Source organism: Moschus berezovskii, chromosome 5 (genome assembly GCF_049115385.1).
Source record: "Moschus berezovskii isolate FMDL1 chromosome 5, NW_MosBer_1.0, whole genome shotgun sequence".
NCBI lineage: Eukaryota > Metazoa > Chordata > Mammalia > Artiodactyla > Moschidae > Moschus > Moschus berezovskii.
Window position 1 is genome coordinate 19649289 of NC_142464.1, and position 15094 is coordinate 19664382.

Sequence of the window (15094 nt, forward strand, 5' to 3'; positions counted from 1 at the left end):
GTCGGACACGACTGAGCGAAGGGACGAAGGGACGGACGGAGCCTTAGCAAGCAAAACTCTCTGTGATTTCTCCCCTTGTCTTGTCAGAACGCCTCCTCTCTTGCCTTTTTGCTACAGGCCGTACAGAAATACTTACCAGCTTCATGCTTTGTCACATCTCTGCCTGGAATGATCCTTTCCTTAAGAGTTGGGATATCTTACCCTGGAAGACTTAGTTCTCCCGTTCTTTTTATTTTGAGGAAGCATTCCCATCTCCACCAAAGGAAAGAGAGATATTCTTTCTCTGATGCCAATAGGGTTACTTAACCATATTGTTTTATCATTGTTCTTTACTTGCCTATCTTCCTAAGCAGACTGTGGTCTCGTTCAATGTGAAAGTCTTTTGATTATCTATGCATTGACTCCTTGTGCTAATTAAACACATGGTGGGCAAGCAATATTTTTAAATAAATTAATTAAATGAAGGAGAGAGGGAGATGGATGGATGAGATATTTCTTGTGCTTTTCAGAAATTTATTTACGATATTGTGTTTACTTTTTTTCCCCCTCTTCAAAATAATTAGGCGTTTTTGGAGCAGGAAAGAGTTACTTGCTGGCCGTGGTGGTTTTGTTTTTTGTGCAACTATTTGAAAAATGTGAAGCTCTTACAGTTGGAAATGCAAGACCGTGGAAACTTCTGATTTCTTCTTCTACTAATGTAGCTGTTGATAGAGTGCTTCTTGGGTAGGTAGGACAGGTGTATTTAAGTGCCTAATGTTTTAGGTTGTTGTTGAGAGGCAGTCTACCATGGGCCCTGAATGTCCATGCACATTTGTGCTGGGCATGCCGGACAGGCAAGACCTTTGTCTCTGACTCAAGAACCAGAGTCCATGAAACAGAAAGAGGCTGACTTAATAGTTTGTAAGTAGGATAAAATAGATACAAAACCTGACAGTTTTGACACAGGATGAGATACTCATGTAAAAATCTAGCCAAGGACATATACTGTTGGGGGAGGCAATCCACCACGCATGCCCTGACCACTCTAACCCAACACATTTTTTCCAGTTGTGTTTGCAGTAAGCAACCTTGACTGATGATGTAATATCTCCCTCCAGGACCAAGAGCAGAGTTGCTGATTTCTTGTTAAAAAAATAGTGGATTTCCAAGCTCAGTGTTCCTTTCCTACAGCTCAGTCCACTGCAGTGCAGGTGTCCATCTGCATCCTCTGTGTCTCCTCATATGACTTGGGGATCACAGGAAACCATTGTAGATACGTTAGTGCTTATGCTGCTTGCTGTGCCATGAGTAAAAGTCCTTTGTCTCTGACCCAGGAGCTTAGGGTGGCTACTTTGAAAGTAGGCTAAAATTGCACAACCAACTTACAGGTTAGTTATTCTCTCCTCTACCTGCCTGTATGAACACATAATAGTAAAATAGCTGAACAGTTTGCTTAAATTATGTTTTGGTTTCAATAAGAGGGATCCACCTTTAGTTTTACCTTTATCCCATCCTTGTCTCCAAATCATCAGGTTTCGTATGTGATTTTTTTCCTTGTTGCTGTTGTTTAGTTACTAAGTCGTATCCAACTCTTTATGACCCCATGGACTGTAGCCCACCAGGCTCCTCAGTCCATGGGATTTTCCAGGTGAGAATACTGGAGTAGGTTGCCATTTCCTTCTCCAGGGGATCTTCCCAATCCATTCTTCCAGGGGTTTACCCCATGTCTCTTGCATTGATAGGCAGATTCTTTACTACTGAGCCACCAGGGAAGCTTGATCTTTTTTCCTACTTACAAACTAAAAGGTTAGCCTCTTGCTGTTTCATGGAAGCAATAGTGCAATCTGTTATACAGGGTAAAATTTTTGTGTAAGATTTTATTAAAAATGCAGAGAAGGTATTACATAGTGTTTTACCAGTATTCCAATGTTTAATGATCTGAATTTCAACATAAATGATAAAGTTTGATTAGGAGAAATAATCCATTATTTATTAGTATAGCCTTTTTAAAAATTAACTTTCATAATTGCATTAGGTAATGGGTATAGTAGAAAATATGCAGACCTAACATTATATTTCTTTACAGACTTTCAATACATATACATACATTCATTTTGTTTTCCAAATTTAGTTTTCAATAGTATATAATGTTTGTTTTGTGTCCTGCTTTTTTTTTTTTACTCAAAGATTATTTCTTTATGGTATTAAATCTTAGAAACCAAAATTTTCATAGCTCTATTATATGCCATGATTTTTGATCTATAAACAATTTTTGTACTATAAACAATTTTTGATCAGCAAGGTCTTTCCAAGCTTTTGCTATAATAAATAATATTGTAACCAAGATCCTTAAACAAAAATCTTTGTCTCCATTTCTGATTCTTTTCTGAGGACAAACCTAGGCCTAGAACAAAAGATATGAACATTTTAAAGCTTCTTGATATACTTTGTAAGACTGCCCTCTAGGCAAGTTCTACCTGTGTGTACTATTCTAAGTAATCTAAAACAGTGGCTGAGGGCATTTTTTGACTCAGGATAATGAACAGTTACTTGGGCACAAACTGAAAAGAACTTAGATTGCTTAGCTTGAGATAAAAATTTAACTCTAATCTGTTTAGAAGAGAAAAGCTAGAAGAGTGAGGACTGACCATGAAAGGTAACAAAAAACATAGAAGAGAGTCTTTAATGCTTAAGCCTCCGCTGAGGGCCTGAGGACTGTGGACTGCAGTAGGATCTGTGTCTGTCCCAACTGCATGTAGGCTGGACCCAGACATTGCCTCACACTGAACTGACATTTAGCTGTGTACTTGGATAATGCATTTCAACTGCAATGGACAGAATAGGATGAAGAATTTCTGGAGAAGAAATAAAATATTTTTTGCCCCATGATATGATGAGGATACTACACTGTTCTCATAGAATTAACACACTTATATTCAAATATATATATAAACTAATTTTTCAGACTGAAAAATAGCTATTATCCAAGATAAAAACTAAAAAAATGCAAAACCTGAAGTCTGTTCATGTATTGATGGACATAAACAAACTGCTTCAAGATTATCTAGGAAAACTATGTTTGGAGAGCAATAGTTTCTTCAGCTTTCCAGTTCTTTATCCCCCATTTGAGGTGATACCTGTTTCAGGTCTGGATGCTCAATGAGCCCCTCCTCTGTTCCTCACATAAAGCAGGAGCTGTAAGATACGTAAGAAGGAAGGGGGGTGAGGGCTGCTGCTGCACAAAGCCCTCACTAGGGGGTCACGGATGTGGAAGAACAGTCACCCATATCTTCTGGAGGTGGACAGACTTGCCCAGGTTTGATTCATGAATGCCTCACTTATTAGCCATGTGGCCTGACTTAGCAAAATACCTGGCTTAGAGCTCTGAGTTTCAGTTCCTCATCTCTAAGATGAGATATCGTGCAGAGCTGTAAGGAGTGTAAACAAGGCAAGGTATATAAAGAGGCTAACACTCTTCCCACTAAATCTTGATGCTAAATATATGGTAGCTATTGCTTTCCATCATGTCTTTAGGGCAGTTTTGTCTTTTTTGTTTATTTTCGTAGGTTTTTTTTTTTTTTGGCCATGCCATGTGGCTTGTAGGATCTTGTAATAATTCCTCAACCAGGGATTGAACTGGGCCACAGTAGTGAGAGCACAAAGTCTTAATCAATAGATTGTCAGGGAGTTCCTAGGGCAGTTTCATTTGTGATAAATTCTGACATCAGTATTTTATGTACATTTCATGAGCCCTCAACATAAGATAATACATATTTTTAAAATTCTCTGAAACACATTTTATAAAAAGTTTTTCAGCTACATTGCCTTTGAGTTTAGGCATTTCACATGAAACTACATAACTATAAAATATATTGTTATACAAAGTTATTTTAATAATGTGTATATTATATGAAAGTTTGTTTTAGATTCTGTTTTCTAAGTAATCTGTTTCACCCTGTTTTCTTTAAAGGCTTCTTAGTCTTGGGTTTGAAAAGTTTGTCAGAGTTGGGAGTGTCAGAAAGATTGCCAAGCCAGTTTTACCTTACAGGTAAGAATGCCAAATTCCACAAGTCACAGAATGTGCACAGAAGTATAATTTTACATAACTCTTAACCTTAAATTTGGTTTTTGAAGAAGACTAGAGAAAGCCTTTTTCTTGGTGTTAATTTAGGAACTGTGTGTTTTGCTCTTTTGTGATACTACTAAAATAGAATAAAAGGGTATTCTTTTATGTAATTGTTTTTTAAGTTTGTATGCTGGCTCAGAAAATGAAAATGAACAATTAAAAGAACTACATGCACTCATGAAGGAAGACTTGACTCCTATGGAAAGAGTCTATGTGAGGAAGAGTATTGAGCAACATAAACTGGGGACCAATAAAACCCTGCTGAGACAGGTGAGAGGAAACAGCGTGAGCTGTTTATCTCTTTAATTTATATATACAATTTACATTACTTTTATTCCTATTGAGAGAAGTATTATTCCTATTTATTCCCCTTAAGTAAATTAAAAAACCCAACTATGATAGCTTCGTTCCGTTCCATTCCGTCGCTCAGTCGTGTCCGACTCTTTGCGACCCCATGGACCGTAGCCTACCAGGCTTCTCCGTCCATGGGATTCTCCAGGTAAGAATACCGGAGTGGGTTACCGTTTCCTTCTCCAGATTCAACTAAAGTGTGCCTGTTTATGCAATCCATGTTTTATTGTATTGACACTGGGCAAAATATCCAAGTGAATTTTATCTTTGATGCTTTCCTAGAAAACCAAGCCCTTTAGGGTCTGTCTAAAATCTGTCCAAGAACCTGGGAGGCTCAGACCATGGATCCCAGGTATCGGGAGCCCACATTGGACACATAGGATCTCTGGCTGTAGCAAGTAGCATCATCGCCTTTGTCAAGTTGTGACTCAAGATAGGGTGTCAGCTTTGAGGAAAGAAGTCTTCAGTAGCTTTCTCCTATAAAACAAGCATGGAGGAAGAAAAGGGAGTGGAAGAAAAGAGGGTTGGTTGTTGACTTGTTGGACAGTGAGGACATGGGTCACTTTCTGCAAGAGATTTGGGACAGTCAAGGTGCTTGGCACCGTTTCAGTGAGCTGCTGCTGAAATGCCATTGCTTAACAAACCAAATCTCAGTAACTTAAGAAACAAACTTAACGATTCAGTGATTCTACAGGTCAGTTGGTGTGGGTCACACCTCTCATTCTGAGAACAATCTGTGGCATGATGGCCCTCTCCTTACAGATGGCAAAAGTGCAGGAGGGCACTTCTAGAGGCTAGATCATATAGATACATGTAAAGCTTTTGTTCATAGCATGTCTGCTAACATTCCATTTGCTCTAACAGGTCATATGACCAAGCCCAGCATCAGTGGAGCTGGGAGATACACTTCACCTACTTCTCTGGTGGGAAGCGCTGCAAAGTCATACAGTAAAGGGTGTGGATGATTAATAAATACTGTCGTGGTGAAGGAGAAAAAATTGGAAATAATCAGTCTACAACAAGTTTTAGTTCTAGGAGTCCTCAGAATGCTTCAGACTAGCTTTTTATTATCCCAAGTATGAACTTAACTTCCCTCCTTTTTCCCCAGCCAAATCCTAAAGGGCTTAGTTTGACTATACTCGGCTAGTGCAAATTAGTTATTTATGTGAACGACTTGGGCTTCTCTGGTGGCTCAGACGGTAAAGAATCTCTCTGCAATGCAGGAGACCAGGGTTCAATCCCTGACTTGGGAAGATCCCCTAGAGAACAGAATGGCAACCCACTCTAGTATTCTTGCCTGGAGAATTCCATGGAGAGAAGAGCCTGGTGGGCTACAGTCCATGGGGTCGCAAAGAGTCGGACACAACTCAGTGACTAGCACACACACACTTATTTTACATCCTTATCTAACATACTGATATGTTACTGTAATCTATTGCTCATTGGTGTCACTTGTTCATAAATAAAATTCTTTAAAGAGGAATTCCTTATGTGGGAATAATGAAAATGTAGATGTCAAGTGGCCTATTTTCTGATTGGTGGTGATTAAATTAGGACTAGCTCATTTATGGTTTTAGCCTACAAGTTCTTTGGTAAGTATCTTCTTTTGTTTAATAGTTGTTAATAACATTCTCCTTATAATGAAGGTTCGAGTAGTTGGAGTTACCTGTGCAGCCTGCCCGTTCCCATGCATGAATGATCTGAAATTCCCTGTGGTTGTCCTGGATGAGTGTAGTCAAATAACAGAACCGGCTTCTCTCCTTCCCATTGCAAGGTAACCTAAAAGGTTCTTTTCCAAAGACACTCGGATGTTACAGTTATTTCAAACATTTCCTCAGTTCAAACTCTTACCAGACTTTTGTGAAAATTCCTAGCAATGCAAGTACTAATCTGATTCTTTAAAAGAACGTGAAAGGAAATTTGAGGTGGGGAGGAGTTAGTATATCAAAATTTGGTTAGATCACAGTTTGGACACCTGAATCACATAATTCATACAAGCCTTGAAAGTTCTAGTGCTAGGATTTTGTTGGAACATTGCAGATCTCTTAACCAGATTAAAGGTGCCTCTGTAGTCACAGTTTAAGAACCCAACTCTACTGAAGAATGTTCTTAAGTTCTTGCCTTGATAGAATTCCAGTGTTTAGGTTCGAAAATAGTTTTTAGATTATGAAAGTAGATAAAATATATAAAGAAAAAAAGCTGAAAGTGAAAATTTATCTACTAAAATTTAGGAAACTATGAAATCTTCTAAACTATCTCAGCCCATTGAAACACTGTGCTTTTAAAGCGTCTCTTTCTGAGGAATCCTAAAGGTAGAGGAGGGTGTGCTAAACTAGACCAGATTGATAGGCTCAAGTCCTAGCCCTTGTTCTGTCCCCCTTTGTTGTTTTGCTTTTTCCTTCTTTATAGTAAATATTTAATCTTCTGATTTCCAGTTTACAAGTGTTGAAAATATACAAGAAAGATTTTACTTTCCTAGTACTTTTATGTTAATATATTTTGATGCAATATATATATGGCAGTAAATCTCCACACATCATAACCAAAAGTATGGGATTTATTCCCTTAAAAAAAAAACAGGGATGTAACATTAGCAAGAACTTTTACAATAAAGCACACAATTATTTTGGTGAATTTACAGATCTTTTTCTCAGACATAAAGGATGAGGGAGGAGGGCATCAGCTGTCATGCTCTGCCTGAGACTTGGGAGATTTCTGCGTCAGGGGGCTTTCAGGGTTTAAACTGGGACAGTCCTGGGCAAACCAGTTGGTCACCCTAACCAGGAGCCAGAGACGGAGAGAGTAAGGCCCTGCATAGAGGGTAGAGGAGCAATATTTATGGAGCGTCTACTGTACACTAAACACATTACATGCGTAAATCCTTACAACAGCCATGCAAGGCATTGTTATATCAAGGTTACTAATAAAAATACTGACACTGTAGAGGTTAAGTAACTTGCTGTGTTATAATAGAGCTAAAACTTGGATATAGGTTTTTCTACAAAACTTGGATTTCCCCCCACTATATATTAGTCCTATTTAAAAAGACATTTAACCCCTGAGAACCTAAAAGGCTTCATCTCTAAAACAAAAGTTTAAGCTAAATGACTTCTAAGAGAGTTTTTACGTCTAAGTTTGTAGATTTAAAAATCATTATTCTCAAAGCGTGTTCTGTGAACACTGATTCCTCTCCAAGGCAGGGGACACTTAATAGGTTTTATGTGGGAAAAGTAAAGTTATGTAGAGGGTTCTTTACTTGCTGCGTAACTTTTTAAAGCCTTTAAATACACCTGGGAGCACTATTGTATGTTCTCAGTACACTCCGTGTATTCAGAGTCTTTGAACTACATTTTAGAAAACAGTGCAATAAATGATGTCAATGTGTATTTTTCTCGTTGCTTAGATTGATTTTTAGAATTTTGTTTTAGGTTTGAGTGTGAAAAGCTGATACTTGTTGGAGATCCCAAACAGCTTCCTCCGACTATTCAGGGTTCTGATGCAGCTCATGAAAATGGACTGGAACAAACTCTTTTTGACCGGCTCTGCTTAATGGTACTACTTCTCAATTTATACAGAGTTATCATTTATTGATTATACACTCTGTAGGTTGATAGAAAATAAAATATATTTAGGGCAAGACCAGGTCCTTGCCCTAAAATTATTTTAATTGGAGTCGTTTAGAAAGTACTCATCTTAAAGAGAACACTAATAATCTAACAATAAAGTGAATCTTTCCCCTGTGAATTTTAGTAGTGGGTAATGCCATGAAATTAAAAGATGCTTACCCTTTGGAAGGAAAGTTATGACCAATCTAGATAGCATATTAAAAAGTAGAGACATTACTTTGCCAACAAAGGTCCGTCTAGTCAAGGCTATAGTTTTTCCAGTGGTCATGTGTGGATGTGAGATTTGGACTGTGAAGAAAGCTGATTGCCAAAGAATTGATGCTTTTGAACTGTGGTGCTGGAGAAGACTCTTGAGAGTCCCTTGGACTGCAGGGAGATCCAACCAGTCCATTCTAAAGGAGATCAATCCTGGGTGTTCATTGGAAGGACTGATGCTAAAGCTGAAACTCCAATACTTTGGCCACCTCATGCGAAGAGTTGACTCACTGGAAAAGACTGTGATGCTGGGAGGGATTGGGGGCAGGAGGAGAAGGGGACGACAGAGAATGAGATGGCTGGATGGCATCACCGATGCGATGGACATGAGTCTGAGTGAACTCCGGGAGTTGGTGATGGACAGGGAGGCCTGGCGTGCTGTGATTCATGGGGTCACAAAGAGTTGGACATGACTGAGTGACTGAACTGAACTGAACAAGTATATTGATTTTGCTATAAAATAAAAACAGTCTATAACGTTTCTCTTATCCATGTCCACTGTTGTAGAGCTCAAGTGCAACTGCTGGGTCTGATGCCATTTCTATATCCAACTTTTGAGAAACTGTCAAACTGTTTTCCATAGCAGCTGTACCATTGTACATTCCCAACAGCAAGATGCAAGAGTTCTAATTTCTCCACATCTTTACCATAATGTTATTTTTCATTTTTAAAAAATTAATAGCTATCTTAATAGGTGTGAAGCTGTATCTCATTGTGTTTTCCCTAATGTGTAATGATGTTGAGCATCTTTCATGCACTTATCTTTGGAAAAATGCCTGTTCAAGCCCTTTGCCTATTTTTGAATTGGGTTGTTTTTGTTGTTCAGTTGTAGGGGTTCTTTATATATTTTGGATATTAATTCCTTATCAGATATATGATTTGTAAATATTTTCTTCCATTTGATGGGTTGTCTGTTCATAAATTTATGCCCTAAAGAGTTTTGGGGATTGATTTTCTTCCTCACATATTTTCCCCCTTTGTCCATGTGATCACTAACCCTGCATTTTATTACATATTATTATCAGAGTACCTTGTAACTTTTTTAAATGTTCAAACAATATTATAGAACATTTTGCAAATAAAGACCAGGAGAGCCCTGAAATAGATGGGAATTAATTTATGATATGTTAACAAAATCGGAAACTTGTTTGAAGATTCAGAGTGAAAATAGCTTGTACCCAAGGAGGAAAGTTAATGGGTTATCACCAACAATTTCTGATTTGTTTGTAAAGATTTCTTTTCAATTTAGTGTTAGGCCAACTCCACAGAGGTTCTGAAGGCATAATGTTAGATACCAAACTTACTAGTCTAAGATTTGTTTGTTTTATAATTTTAATATAAAAAGTTTACTATGAAAATATTTTTATTAAATTTTTTTAAAGTTCTTTTTTATCCATTTTATCATGGTTTTAATTTATTTACTAAGAGCACAATGTGGCAGTAGTTTTAAACTTTAAAATATTATTGTGGATTTTTTTCCCCTAAGGAAAAAAAAATGTTTTAATTCCTTATTTTTCTGTACTTAAATTTCTTAGGGTCACAAGCCAATTCTGTTGAGAACTCAGTACCGTTGTCACCCCATAATCAGCGCTATTGCTAATGATCTGTTTTATGAAGGAAATCTCATGAATGGCATTTCCGAAACAGAGAGGAGCCCTTTACTGGAATGGCTCCCAACTCTGTGTTTCTATAACGTAAAAGGACTGGAACAGGTAAATAACATTAATGTTGATAAGAGTCAACACAGTTTAGTTTCCTGTTTTAATTGTATTGTTGTTGTCTGTATGATTTTCTTGGACTTTCTGTAGCATTTCTGGGAAATATAATCTAGGTTCTGTTTCTTATTCCAGATTGAAAGAGGTAACAGCTTTCATAATGTGGCAGAAGCTGCTTTTACACTCAAGTTGATTCAATCACTGATTGCGAGTGGAATAGCGGGCTCCATGATTGGGGTGATAACATTATACAAATCCCAGATGTACAAGGTCCGTACTACATATGATGATACTTATCATTATTAAATATTATAATTTCATATTATAATATTTGGTATTACGTTCATCGTGCTTTAGGTTGTATTGGTTTGGTGCTAGAAAAGCTTTTAGGACTTTAAGGTATTAAAAAGCAGCATTTAGATTTTTGTCTACTGTGGCTTTTTTCTGTATAATTAGATGTAAACCTAACAAGGTTTAATTAAATTCCGTTTACAGCTGTTGGGGCAAAAATGCAAATAAACAAATTAGAGGGAAGGAAATACGGTGTATGCTTTGTGTTTTGGGACAGATGGGATTGAATCTGTTTTCCAAAATGTTCTTTCACTATTGTTACATTTTATCAGTAAATCAAAGATAGATCCCAGATATTAATCTACTCACAAGCCAGTTACTTGTAACTAGTTTTAATTTATATTAATTTTAGTATTTTTCATGTTTCATTATTAGTTTATCAACTCTAAATTAGCATATCCAGATGAGTTCCCAGCAATAGGTAAATCATCACTTTGATTTTGCTTTGCAACTTATATTATCATCTAGTTATTTATCATTTCAGAAACTAAGTCTCTGTGAGTAATAACAAAATGAAAATTACCCACTGTTAGTTAAGTGATAATGGCTGCTGAGGGTAGGCGGAGAGGTGTAGGTTCTTCATGAAGACACTGTCTGCACTGCATGATTCTTGTCATCTTTCCTCTGTAGCTGTGTCATCTACTCAGTGCTGTGGACTTCGACCATCCTAACATGAAAGCTGTGCAGGTGTCCACAGTAGATGCTTTTCAGGGAGCTGAAAAGGAGATCATTATTCTGTCCTGTGTAAGGACCAGACAAGTAGGATTTATTGATTCAGAAAAAAGAATGAATGTTGCATTGACCAGAGGAAGGAGGCATTTGTTGATTGTAGGAAATTTAGCCTGTCTGAGCAAAAATCGGCTATGGGGACGTGTGATCCGACACTGTGAAGGTAAAACAAAAATGTATTTAATTCAAGCATTTTGAATTAAAACTGACTTTTGTGTTAGTGCCTGGGGTGTTTCAAGTAGGAACTACGCTGAATTTGCCACTTATGGGTGATGAATGAAATGGACACCACTGTAAAATATAGTTGTCTCATGTTTTGTATCTTTTTAAGGGAGGGAAGGTGGATTGCAACATGCAAGCCAGTATGAAGCACAACTGGACCATCTCCTTAAAGATTATCTTGAAAAACAAGCAGAAGAAAAACAGAAGAAAAAGGATGAAAAAGATAAATTGACAGATAAAAAATCTTATTCACAAAAAGACATGGTATAGTTTTTAAAGTTCAAATTCATTTTATACTATACATTTGTATATTTTTATTACTCCCTAGCCCTTGTAACTGGGGGGACAAAAAGATTTAAATATAAGTAAAATCTGCTCTTCATAAAAAGTATAATTACTTAAGATAGGCAAATGTTGAAGGAACTATAAAATCTCACCAATAAAAATTCTTTCTAAAAATTATGGCTCTGTTTCTAAAGAAATGAATTTTTCAAGGAGCAGGACAAAGCTTTTATGGGGATAAAAATAAGTGATTATCTCAAAAGCTCATCTTTTAAAATGCATCTACACAGTTATACCAACATACTCCTTTCTGAACTACAGTGCTATCACAATCTTAAAAATAGAAATATAATGCCCTGTCATTCTGTAAGTAAAAACAGATTCACAATAAAGCTTATTTTAAAAAAATATTTGTTTGGTTGTGCTGGGTCTTAGTTGTGGCATGTGGGATCTAGTTCCCTGAGCAGGGAGCGAACCTGGGCCGCATGCCCAGGTTGGGAATGCAGAGTTTTAGCCACTGGACCATGAGGGACATTCCTTCACAATAAAACTTTTAAGAAGGACAAAAGAAAGAAGAAAAAGTATCTAAGAGTCCGTCTCTAGAGACAGCGGTGCTTAAGACTGGCCGTGACTCTGGAGTAGTAGGTGCTTAATAACGATCCGTTGGATGAACAAAGAAGGAATAAAAGGCTCCCTTTAGCTCATTTCCTTCTGGTCTTTTTTCTGTGCATTTGTTTGCACAGTAGTTACTGGTATATATTATAATGGGTTTTAACTATTATAAAAAGAATACATTCCCCTTACAGAAAATTTGAAAAATTCAGAAGGGTACACAATGAAAAATAAAAAGCACATAGAGATTCACTACCCAGAGATAATAATTGCTAATATATTGCTTCAGTCTTTTTTTCTATGCTTATATTCTATATTTATGTATGTAAATAAACCGTTTGTATGATTTTCTTTTTTCCCCACTGGTTGTCAAATGATCCTTTATTTTTCTTTTTCCTTTGTAGTTCTTAACTAGCTGGGCACTCCACTGCACCACTGTTGATATCATCTATGATGTCATGAGGGTGGCGGCCATCAACATTGCAGCCCACAGACTGGGCAGTCCCCAGGATCTCTTTAATGGTTCCAGAAAGTTCTCTAGCTAGAGACCGATGCTGCATCTGCTGGGCAATGTTGATGATCTCATCAAAAGTGATGTTTCCACTGTGCCTAATGTTTTTCTGCTTCTTTCTGTCCCTCAGTGGTTCCTTAAGGGCTTTGATGATCAGGGCAGAAGCAGAAGGGACCACCTCAATCTGAGCTTGTCTGTTCTGAATGGTCAGTTTCACTGTAATCCTCAGACCCTTCCAATCACCAGTTGCCTTGGCTATGTCATCACTGACCTTTTTTGGAGACAGACCCAGAGGGCCGATCTTGGGTGCCAGGGCAGACGTGGCACCGACTTCCCCACCGGTGCACCTCAGGTACACGACTTTGATCTCGTTGGGGTCGAACTTAGGCGGCATGGTGGAGGCAGCTGGTGTCGGATGAACCCGGATTTGGGACGACCGAAGAAAGTTGCACCTTTGCCTCCTCCGAGCTGAAAGCCATTTGTATGATTTTTAACCATTAATAACAAAGGAACATTTACTTCATGGAAAAATAGCAAGCGATTGATTATAATTAATATCAATGAAATATTTGTCTTTACCAGTTACAAACTCATGGCTCAAGTCACTCAATATTTATTTTAAAGATGCAGGACTTCCATGGTGGTCCAATGGTTGAGAATCCGCCTTCCAGTGCAGAGGACATGGGTTCAATCCCTGGTCATGGAACTAAGATGCCATATTGCACAGGGCAACTAAGCCCGCACTGTGCACCTAGAGAGCCTGCAAGCTCTAGAGCCTGTGTGCTGCAGTAGGAATACATTGCCACAATAGGAATAATATGCCACAATATAGATCCAGCACAGTAAAAAAAATGATGCAGAAAATTGCTTACTGGAATTACTTCACTATGAAAAATGACCTCTATGAAACTCTTCGTTTGGGAGAAAATGAATCTAACAAACAAAAGTTGTAATTCTCCAAGCCTCGTCCACAGTGTGTTAATGTTTGCAACAGCAGGTGCTCTTTAAATGCAAATGAAAGCTGTAACTTGAGTTCCAGGTGACACACGATAGGGGACACCCCAGAAATCACCCATTGCCTGCTGCAGACCCCTGTGAGCTCCGTGTGTCTTGAGTAGGTTAACTAGGACAGAGACCCAGGCCTGGAGATAGCGTGTGAGATGCACCTGCAGGTTAGTCAGCTGAGTGCCCTAGCTGAGCTCTGCATCACCACCTGGGAAAACAGGAGTGGAGAGAAGCCTTTAGCGATCCGTCATGACCCTAGACAGGCCTCACTGAGCCAGAAGTTACTATTCTACCCTGGAATTGTGCGTCTTACAACCGGAAGAAAAGGAGTAACCTTAATGGGCCACTTTACTCTCAGGCTCTGTTGAGAATTCAGACTTGAGCACCACATGATGTCAATTATATGAACAAGAAAGGAGCCACATTTTCATGATGTGAAAAGATGGCAGAACAGAAGGACTTTGAGCTCTTCTCTCACGAGCACACCAAAATCACTACTGACGGCTGAACAACCATCAATAAAAAGACTGGAACCAAAAAAAAAAACTACATCCAAAGGCACAATGAAGAGACTCAACAAGATTTTATTTGATATAATCAAGTCCCAAACACTCCAGGTGGGCAACCCACCAACTGTAGAACAATTACATTACACAAGTTCTTCCACAGGAGTGAGGGTTCTAGTCCCACATCAGGCCTGGGGGTCTGGCATCAAGAGGAGGAGTCTCTAGAGCATTTGGTTTTGAAGTCCAGCAGGGCTTGGGTGCAGGAGCGCCACTCTTGGAGGGCACACACAAGTCTCATGTGTGCCAGGACCCTGGGCAAAAGGAGTGACTTCACAGGAGTCTGGGCCAGATCTACCTGCTGGTCTTAGAGGGTCTCCTGGGGTGGTGTAGGGCAGCTGTGGTGCACTGTGGAGCTCACCAGTGATAGAGGTACTGGGGAGCATCCACTGATGGGAACTGTCCTGGAGGCTGCCATTTGGGGACCAAGCCCTGGCCCCACCCAATAGCCTGTAGGCTCCAGTGCTGGGACATCTTAGGCCAAACAACAAACAGGGTAGGAATACAGCCACATCCATCAGCAGTCAAGCTGCCTAATGATTTCCTGAGCCCATAGCCACCTCTAGACATATCCCCTGATATGGCCCTGTCCACCAGAGCACCAAGACCCAGCTCTACTCACCAGTGGACAGGTACCAGCCCCTCCCATCAGGAAGCCTGCACAAGCCTCCAGACCAGCGTCACCCACCAGTGGGCAGAAACCAGAAGTAAAACTAAGATCCTGCAGCCTGTGGAACTAAATCTGCAGATGCAGATCAGAACCTACC

At 38.9% G+C, this 15094-nt stretch overlaps 1 protein-coding gene and 1 pseudogene across 1 annotated transcript in view; one reads left to right on the forward strand and one right to left on the reverse strand.

Annotated features, from left to right (window-relative positions):
- Positions 1 to 12024, forward strand: part of ZGRF1 (zinc finger GRF-type containing 1) — a 56591-nt gene extending 44567 nt beyond the window's left edge. Inside the window, exons 22-30 of the mRNA XM_088836166.1 lie at positions 564 to 723; positions 3950 to 4027; positions 4228 to 4375; positions 6103 to 6230; positions 7885 to 8008; positions 9873 to 10049; positions 10188 to 10322; positions 11034 to 11295; positions 11464 to 12024. Coding sequence (XP_088692292.1) covers positions 564 to 723; positions 3950 to 4027; positions 4228 to 4375; positions 6103 to 6230; positions 7885 to 8008; positions 9873 to 10049; positions 10188 to 10322; positions 11034 to 11295; positions 11464 to 11624 — 1373 coding nt within the window. The 3' untranslated portion in view covers positions 11625 to 12024. The remainder of the gene's footprint in view (positions 1 to 563; positions 724 to 3949; positions 4028 to 4227; positions 4376 to 6102; positions 6231 to 7884; positions 8009 to 9872; positions 10050 to 10187; positions 10323 to 11033; positions 11296 to 11463) is intronic.
- Positions 12025 to 12599: 575 nt separating this feature from the next.
- LOC129561826 (large ribosomal subunit protein uL11 pseudogene) lies at positions 12600 to 13228 on the reverse strand (annotated as a pseudogene).
- Between the last annotated feature and the right edge of the window lie 1866 nt (positions 13229 to 15094).